This window comes from Netta rufina (assembly GCF_964035555.1).
Source record: "Netta rufina genome assembly, chromosome: Z".
Classification (NCBI taxonomy): domain Eukaryota; kingdom Metazoa; phylum Chordata; class Aves; order Anseriformes; family Anatidae; genus Netta; species Netta rufina.
The window spans coordinates 49,485,032-49,494,905 of record NC_140126.1 but is presented as its reverse complement, the minus strand read 5'-3'; the positions used below and the strand labels follow the sequence as shown (position 1 = coordinate 49,494,905).

At 44.1% G+C, this 9,874-nt stretch overlaps 1 protein-coding gene across 2 annotated transcripts in view; it reads left to right on the top strand.

Annotated features, from left to right (window-relative positions):
* The first annotated feature begins 17 nt into the window (after window positions 1-17).
* The window catches only part of HOOK3 (hook microtubule tethering protein 3), a 94,340-nt gene continuing 84,483 nt past the window's right edge, over window positions 18-9,874 (top strand). For both annotated transcript variants that reach the window (XM_084305373.1, XM_084305374.1), the window contains exon 1: window positions 18-150. In XM_084305373.1, coding sequence (XP_084161499.1) covers window positions 94-150 — 57 coding nt within the window. In that variant the 5' untranslated portion in view covers window positions 18-93. The remainder of the gene's footprint in view (window positions 151-9,874) is intronic.

The window sequence follows — 9,874 nt, the reverse complement described above, 5'->3', positions numbered from 1 at the left end:
GCACAGGGCGGGGCGGGAGGGCTGAAGGAGGGAGGGGGTCGCCGCCGCTGCCGCCGCCGCCGCCGTTGGAACCGACCCCTGCCGCGCCCCGCCATGTTCAACGTGGAGAGCCTGGAGCGGGCGGAGCTGGGCGAGAGCCTCCTCACCTGGGTGAGTGCCCCCGCGGCGCGGCGCCGAGCCCCGGCGGAGCCGCCCGTCCGCTGCTCTGCTCTGCTCTGCTCTTCCCCTCGGCTCCCCCCCACCCCTCCGCCATCTCCTCCGCCCCCGTCCCCAGCCGGGCGCTGCGGGGAACAAAGGGCCCGGCGCGGCCTCCGGGCAGCCCTGCCTCGCCCACACCGCCCCCGGGGCTCGGGGTGCCCGGCGGTGGGGATGGGCGGGGGGGGGGGGCGAGCAGGTGGCCCAGGAAGTACGGCAGCAGCATGAATAGGTGTGTATAGGGCGTAAATGTATGTGTGTGTATATATAAAACAGCATAAAGGTGCATATATACAGCATAAAGGTACATATATACAGCATAAAGGCATATAAAGCAGCATAAAGGTGTATAAAAGAGGATAAAGATACATATATACAGCATAAAGGTGTATAAAAGAGGATAAAGGTACATATATACAGCATAAAGGTGTATAAAAGAGGATAAAGGTACATATAAAGCAGCATAAAGGTGTATAAAAGAGGATAAAGGTACATATAAAGCAGCATAAAGGTGTATAAAAGAGGATAAAGGTACATATATACAGCATAAATATATGTGTGTATATATATAAAACAGCATAAAGATATATAAAATAGCATAAATATATATATACACACCTTTATGCTGTATAGATATATATATGGTTTAGTGGAGGGCTGGTTAGTGTTAGGCCAGAGGTTGGACTCGATGATCTTGAGGTCTCTTCCAACCTAGACGATTCTGTGATTCTGTGATATATACAGCATAAAGACACATAAAACAGCATAAAGGTTTATGTGTTTATATATATATATATGTATACATAAAACAGCATAAAGGTGTATATATACAGCATAAAGATACATACACACACACAGAGCATAAATATATATATGTATGTATACACACACACACAGAGCCCTGGCCGCGCTGCAGCGTTACGCAGGTCAGAAGGAACAGCTAAACTCCTCTTCTGTTTCCTTCCTTCGCGTCCCTGCCAGCCTTTGTGCTTGCACCGTGGCTGGCCCCTCGTCCTGCTGCAGGCTTCCCGTGCTTCGCTCTCGCAGGCGCTGGAGGTGGAAAGACCTGGAAGTGGTGGTCTTTACGGGAGGTGGCTGTGGCTGCGAGTCCCAGCCAGGGAAGGGCTCAGAGCAAGGGGAAGGAGGTTGGCTTGCTGGGGGTGATGAAGGAAGATCCGCCGATGCGTGTTGCTAGTTTATCTGTGTGTTTTGAGCTGTTCTAGATGTGCTCCGCTGGTGCTCCCTGTCAGTAAAGCAGCCATGCTCCTGGGAGAAGCGTAAGCGTAAATGCGTGCCTAGCAAACGGTCACATTCCCAACACCTCCTGAACTCCCCAGGTTCCCGAGTCGCCAGCAAACCAGGTCTTTCCTTTGAGCATGAGGCTGCTGTGCAGAAACACGTGAGCTGCTGCAGAATTTTCAGTCAAAGAGGTTGAATTTTCTCTTGTATGGTATTGGTCTATGGTGATTTGGACTGTTGATCCTACCCCTTATCTAGACAAAATAATTAGACTTCAGAGTGTTTTGGAAGGCGTAGCATCTCTAGAAATCTGTGTCAAGTCTGAAAAGACTTTAAAACAAAAAACATTCAAATTTGAAGTTATGTAAATACGCCGTTCAAATTTCGTCTTTAGGTGCAATTACTTCTAAAATCTTGTAATGCTAAGCTATTGGCTAGCTAGCAAGGGAAAGCACAAAATGCAGAGAGACAAGGCAGCGGCTGCTTCCCTCCTCCCCAAAAGAATTCTTTGTGCAACCAAATATGGTACCAAGCAGTGGTTCGTGTGTGTTTTGAAAGCTTGTCTTGTCAACTTCTGCACATGTTCAGACCTAGTGGGAGCTGGATTATTTACTTTGGTAGAAAGTAAAGCAAGAGTCACCAGCCCTTGTCTGTGGAGACCAGGAGGACAAGTATACTGATGCAAAGTCTGTGCCACATTAGTAAAAACTAATACTGATTTTTCTTGTGTTATGGTAAAAGCCTGTGAAAACTCCTAGCAATTTCTTTTTCTGTGCTACGTTTGATATTGCCACTTAACAAATCAATTGCCTCAATTGCAAAACTTCATTGTTACCCTTGAAGATAATTTGCACTTCCTTTAAAATCTAAGCCATTGAAAACAAAATTACCTTGGGGCAGAAAACTGCCCTGAAAATGTAGATATTTCTCTCTCTAACCTTTCCATTTGTATTAGTACAGTGGGGAAAAAAAAGGTCTTGTGGAGTTGACCATCTATAGGGGTTATTACTCAGCCTTATGGCCATATGACGTATTTGCGCAGTAGTTAGCATTTATTGTCTTTGGCCCTGAAATTGCATCTATCCAGTGAAGTCTATGGTAATGGTCCATGCAGATCCCTTTATATTTCCACCCTTTCTGCCCCATTAAATACTGGGATATTCAAGAAACTTAACTGCTGACTTTTTGGTGAACAGAAACATCAGTAAATACTTCTGAAAAAGCACTGGAATTAGTCAGCACATTTCTTAAAGGAGCGTATGGGGTTGTGGTATTTTTTGGTAATTTCAGTATTTTTGTATGAATGCGACATTTTAATTGGTTCTGTTTAAAAAAAAAAAAAAAAAAAAAAAAGAAGAAATAGTTTCACTTTCTTCCAAGACAGGCAAAGCTTGCAGAAAGGAAGAAAAAGCGATGAAATGTTTAGCCCTCAGTGAAACTAGCTGTATAAACAAGGACTTTTTTTTTGCCTGGCCTTTCTCTCAAGTCCCACAATGATTCTTGGGAAACCGCTCATTTAGATGGGAAAATAGATCTGTCTTAATTACCATTTACGCGCTGGGTCTTTTCCATTGTGCCAGGGAAGTTGTCTGTTCTTAAGAACTGGTTTAACCTCCCAGATTGCTTGCTTCACATTCACATAGAAGTACTTGAACTGGTTTGTCTATGTTTTAAGTAGAGCAGATAAGGCTTTCCACAGGTCTGAGAACCTGTTCAGCCTAAACTGGATGTTTGCTGGCACGGACACAGGTGAGGTGAAACTGCTCCTCCTGCTGCCAACCTGTGATTTTAAAGATTGGGGATGTCCTTCGCGTCTTTCACCTTGTGTGTCTGAGATTCCTGTTGTGGTTTCTCTAAGCTAGACCAAACTGCTTACCTGTAAATATGTTTAGGTTTATTCTTTAATATTTCACTCCCAACCCCTTTTTGAGTTGCAGCCTAGCTGGGCATGTAATTCTCAGACTTCTAGCTCTTTGAGAGCTTTGCCAGGTGTGTGCATGAATATTTTTGTTCAGAATTTTAAGGCAGGAGAGGTTTTGCTTCCTTCCATTTCAGCAGGTGACTGTGATGATCCTTTGATGCAGCCAGGGCAGTAGCAACTAGGGTGAAGCCGAGCGAAGGACTGGGTCCCAACTGCTGGTATCTCAAAGTTGGTATTTATACTTCAGCAGTTTTTGCAGCCTGCTGTAATTGCAGAACTGTTACCCTACCAAAAATCTCCCAGAAGCCTCTTCTGAGACTATTCTAGGCACTGTGGTGTAGTTATCCAGGCAGTGCTGCAGCCAAAGCAGTCTAGAAAAATGTGGCTGTGAGGTAAAGCTGCAATGATTTTAAAATTGCTTCAGCATATCTAATACAGATTCACACCATCTTTTCTAGTCAAAACTTGTGACAGGTCCTCATGAGAACACCTGGATTGTTTTGCTTTCTGTGTAGTCCTGGGAGTGCTGTTCACTCCGATGCATCACTGAGTCATGTCTTAAAATACAAGGAGCTGTCAAACATGCATGTGGCAGTTGCACTGTAATATGCCTGTAGCTGAGATCAGTGATGGGTACAGGTTTTTTGCTGCAGAATCTGGTAAGTTTTCTTAAACACAGAGCTACGGTCCGATACTGCAAAGATTGCTTAGCATCGGTACGTAAACAGCACGACTCCCCAAAGAGGTCATTGCTGGGCAGCTACAAGTAGCAGGTTGCTGTAAAAGTATCATGAACTTTCTTTCCTTCAGGATGGTAAGTAACTCTTATTTGGCCATACGCTGCTTCCACCAAGTTGCCAGCTTGCCTGCTTTCCTTCTCTTCTCAAGGCCAAATATATATGCTAGCAAATATATATATGCTATCTATATGCTGGTAGACATGTTAAAACCTTATAATAAGTATGAATTTTGTATATACTGTACAAGGCCACTGTTTTTGTTTCCTATATTTTAAAAACACGTCTGCCCAGTTACGTGGCATCACTTCTTTGACCTTTCTCCTTTTTGGCTGAACAATCCTCCCAGTACAGCGTATCTCTGTCTTCTGCGTGTTGCCTTTTCCCCAGCTGGAAGAGTTTGCCTGTGCTGGTTGGAAATTTAGACACCATGTAAACAAGTGCAGAAACAGATTTTGCTTCTTCAGGAAGGCTGCTGGTAAACGCTGTTGAGGCCTCCTTTTCAGAGAGGATCAAAGCTGCCAGAATTTGCTAGTGAAACTCTGTTTTCCCTTCCTGTTCAATTATCCCCTTTTTTTATACTATGCTCTCCTTGATCCTTGTGCATCTATGCTTTTAAGTACTCATCTGATTTCTTATGGATGCAAAGATCGCTGGAAACAAGTTGGGCCTGTTTAAACTCTCTTTCAACCCTTGATGATTGACCACGAAGCTGTAGGGTTTAATTTTCTTCTGATGATATCATCGCATCAGCATCACTTACCTGTTGAAGAAAAACCGTCATAGTACATGAGTGGTTGATTATTCTGGTGGTGACAGCAGATCAGGAAAATAGTGAGGTTTGGAGATGTGACTGTTTGGGCAGAGGATGGAAACACTGAGCTTGCCTGGCCAGCGTTTGTGGAGCACAGGCCGAGGCATCTGGCAGATCACAGCCCCTCTATCTGCTGCAGCAGACCAGTAGGTCGGGCTGCCTTTCTTTCTTCTGATGACCTCTCACGAAGATGTCAAAGAGTGTGTTGTTGCACTCTTTTAGGTGTGGTTGTCTGAGAGGCTGATGTTCTGAGCGTATGGTTTACAGTGTTTGAAGGCTCTGGGGTATCTGGCACTGCTGCTGGGTGATAGGGATTTCTTGGCCTGTTGTTAAGAGATCAAGGAGGGGCAGAACAACTTCCCTTAGAGACTGCTGACAACTGATACACAGCTGATAATGTGTGAATATCATAATTAAAGATGATAAAATACATTTTGCATGTGTTACTTTTTTCCTCTTCAGTCTCAAATGTGTCAACAACAGGAAGACAGGGTAAACACAGAATCTGGTAACTGCAGACATTCTTCATGCGTGCATTTTAACCGTGTTAGGTTCTGGTTCTTCATGGCCTTGTCACAAATTCTGCTTTTTTTTCAATTCGTTCCTTTCTGAAGAGCTATTGTATAGTGGTGGCACATTCATAACAATCAGTGGTTCTCTGGAAGGAAAAAAAAACAAACACAAAACACAGCGTTTTGGTGTGATTCAGTATGTGCTCAGTTTCAGTTCTGCCCCCTCACTTTTCCAGGGGGATTGCGAGATGCTGCTAGGAGAAGAAGCAGGTTTTTCTGCAGAGAACCGTGAACCTTGAGCAGTACAAAGGAAACAACTGTTAGCTTGTTAATCCTGAAGTGGGAGGTGAGGAGAGGAGCTAGTTTCCATCTTTTTGAAATAGTTAAACGGTTAATTGGTGAATATTCAAACTGGGAGTTTGGCACAATTGTCATTGTCTTTATTCCGAGACTGTTTTAAGGCTCTTGAACTGGATGATGAATATTCTGAGGCTGTGTTCTTCCTGAACCATCAAAAGTCTTTTCTGTGATGTGTTTGATGTTGGTAGAGCAACTGCAGATAGAAATTGTGGAGCAGGGGAGAGGGAAAAAAGGGGGCCCAAGACTCAACTGCACTTATTGCTGCCTGTGTTTTTGGGTGAGCTGAGGCACTGTGACAGTTCAGAGAGCCTTAACCAGCTTTGGTTTTCTTCCAACTTCAAAGTTCAGGTTTGCTTAAGCAATTTAATTCACAAGTCCAGTTCATGAATTAAAAACAGCGAAAAAAGTTTGGCCATACAACAGCTTACACGAGCACAAGGTTAAGGCAAGAATGCGTGGCTGGAAGCACGGGGAAGAGGGTAGCAGTGTCCTTTTTGTGGCTTCTGTTGCCAGCAGCCTGGCGGGTCCTGCCACACAGGGAAGGGGATTAACTCCTTCCCCAACCTGCTGGTGATGGCTTTCTGCCATGCAGAGCGTGCACGTGCTGTTCTCTTGGCTGCCTTGCTTTGCCATATGTGACATGCATTCCCGTGAGTTCCCTAGTGCTTCTTGCTCATAACAATGAACACAAGATAACATGGAAAGGAAGAGGAGGGCTTTGATGGAGAGAAAAGCTCTCTAAGGTTGGGGGATCTAGCATTACACTCCTGCAAGTGGCAGGCAACAGCTTCTGAATGGATACAGAGCTGGAGTTTGAATGAGCTAGCTCAGGCGTGCAGGAAATGGTTTTGGGGTGCTGAGTGTAGTGGAGCAGGTATTGCACAAGTGGATGCATTATAAAGCTGATGATAATATGCTTCAGCCCTGAAATTGGTAGGACTTTTTCACATCATTTAGCTGCAAGATTATTTCCAGTGCTTGGTGTCCTCTGTAGAAGTCCTGTTGGCTGTTCAGAGCTACATTTCTCAGGGTGGCTAAGTTTAGGCACCTCAGCTAGATACCAACTGTGCATCCATACCGTGCGTGAGAGGCATTAGAAGATCTGGGAAATTAATTTCATTGATTCCAGAGCTGCAAAGTATTAAATAGGCCTTTCTTCTGTTCTGGGGTTGCATAAGACAATCCTTTGTCTTATTACTTTGTTTGCCATGGTATCAAGGTATCCACAGTTTCATTTCAGGGTAGAAATGAGCACCAATATGTTTATGTTTAGCTGCAACAGATTATGGTTGTTTTATCAATTTTAGTGCCCCTTTGGTGCTCAAAAGAAAATAAACAAGCAACAGGACTTCCACACTGAGAAGTGTTTTAGCTGATTTTATTGTGTGGACAACACTGAAGGATGGCAGCTTGTTCCACAGTGACTGTGGTCTTTCTTGAGGGATCATGGAACTGGCGCAACCTCTGACAATACTCGTTACGCATACCTAAACAATCTCCGTGAAGTCCAGGGGACAGTTTGCTGAAATAAAGATCCTAAAAATGGAAGAGACTTGAACTGTGAGATATGCCAATTTTAGTGGTGTGCTATACATCTGTGTTACCAGCTGTAGAATCTGTTAAGTCTGAAATTTTATCGTGATGAAAACTTACAGCAATCTCTTTCTGAATCCCATCTTTTAGGTGCTAAGTCACTCTTGTGATCCTGTGAAGACTGTGTGTTTCCACACTGATCAGAAAGCCTGTGCAGATGATATTTCAGTCCAGCTTGGTACTGTTGAATTCATCCTCTGTGCCTTTGGAGGAGAGCTTTTTATTCCACTTGTCAACAGAGACAGCACTTTTCATTTAAATTATAGCTGCAAGAAGGTGGAGTTGCGGGCTTTAAATAGGTATTCTTCTTTCCTTGTATTTTGCAAAGGGAAAGCTGTCATCTATGTTCATCTATTTTTTTAAATAATACTAGAAATGTGTATAAATCTGGACTCCTAGTATGCTAAGTTCTTTTGTCTACCATTGTCCAGGAAGCTAAAGGACTTTGCCTTGCTGCCTGTGCTTTATCTTAGGGATCAATTCGAGCATTTTTGCCTGGTGCTATTCAGGTCTCTAGTAGTCTATCAGTCTTCATATAAGACAAAAGGAATTTTGTCTTTTGCTCACGGAACATTCTGCTTTTAGAGAACAGTTTCATTTTCCTTCTTTCATTAATCTTAAGATACCACCATTCTATGGCATGCATCATCACACAGGCTTCTTCTATAAGTTAGAGTGCTAAATACAGAAGGTATCCTGTGCTTCCTGTGCTTGGTTGTTAATGCTGTATCACTGTTACCAACTCAAGGTAGTACAGATGTGAGCCTTTACCCTGTTTGTCAGAAGAAACTGGTGGCTGGACTCCTATAAGCCTTGCCATTTATATTTTTCCATGAGAAGGTGTTTCTAGTTTTGAGGCACTTTTTTTTTTTTTTTTTTGAGTTGATAAGGTTCATTGGTGCTCGGTGGAGTGTGAATGTGTGTATCCTATAAATTTGAGTGTGTCATGGTCATGTTCTGGCAGTTCAGCACTTACTAACCTAATAGGTTGTATTTTGTGAAAATAATAAAAAGCATAAATGGTGAAGTACTTCTTTACTACTTTTAAGGAAAATATGATTAAGTTGGTGGAAGCTCAGGAAAAATGTTGATTTAGTGTACAATGCTAGACCTTCATGCTAGGTCTTGTATTTTAGTTTTATCATCACAAATGCTCTCTAGTATTCTTTTTTTTATTTTTTTTTTATTTTTTTTATTATTTTTTTTATCAGCTAGCATGTTTGGCTTTGAGCTGAAAGCAGGGATAGGTTCCTTTTCTCCCTGGGAGTTCATAGATCAGTTTTTCTTCTTGTGCATGTTTCTGAAATGGTTAAACCAAACATCATTCAGACCTGAGTTTCTGTTCATTGTGTCTTAATAATGTGTCAGACTTGAATGTTTGAGTTCACAGTATTTTAATGTCAGTGGCAATATAGCGCAGTAAGAACTGTTTCTTGATATTATGGCTCACCCATCTCACAGTGCTTTAGTAAGTTAGCTTTAGTCAGGGTATCTCACCTACTTTTTGCACTGTCCCCTTCCCCCCCGCCTCCCCCCCCAAAAAAAAATAGTTTCTGTGGAAAATGTAAGCTGCGTAGGGAGCATTTTTGGTGAGTTCTTTCAAAGCTTTGACATCTGACTTGTTCAAGTATTAGGCATCCAAAACTGTACATATGAGAAGTGATATAATAAAAATAATATTCATCTCCCTGGAAGAATCTTAATTCTGGCCAGTGTACGGGGTTTACATGGCAAGGTTTTGCTAGCAGGGGGCTGCTGAGCCCAGCAGCTGCCCCATGTCAGCTACAAAAGGGCCCTGCTGCTGGCCAGAGCTGAGCCAGTAAGTGATGTTGTTTGCACCTCTGTGAGAGCAGATTTAAGAAAGGGGGGAAAAAAATGCTAGGCAACAGCAGCTGGGAGAGAAGAGTGAGAAATGAGAGAGCTATATCCCTGCAGCCCCCAGGTGAGTGCCGCAGGAGGTGCTGCAGGCAGGCAGCAGCAGTTCCCCTGCGGGCTGTGCAGGGAGAGGCCCCTGGTGGAGCAGGCTGTCCCCCTGCAGCCCATGGGTCCCACATGGAGCAGATCTCCACGCTGCAGCCCCCCCATGGGTGGAGGAGCCCCCGGTGGAGCAGGTGGATGTGGCCTGGAGGAGGCTGCGGCCCATGGAGAGCCCCCGCAGGAGCAGGCCCCGGGCCGGAGCTGCAGCCCGTGGAGAGGAGCCCACGTAGGAGCAGGGGCAGAGAGGGACCGAGAAGGAGTGGTGGAGACGAAGTGTCAGGGGCTGGTTTCAGCCCCCATTCTGAAGGGATAAGGTAGAGGAGGGTGGATGGAGGGAAGGTGTTTTTTGCTTTTAGTTCTTACTGTTCTAGTCTGCTAGTGATAGGCAATAAATTATATTAACCTCCCCATGCTGAGTCTCATTTTGCTCTGGTAGTGATTGTTGAAGAATCTTCCTGTCTTTATCTCAAGCCATGAGCTTTTCATCATGGTTTCTCCCCCTGTTCATCTGAGGTGGGGAGGTGGG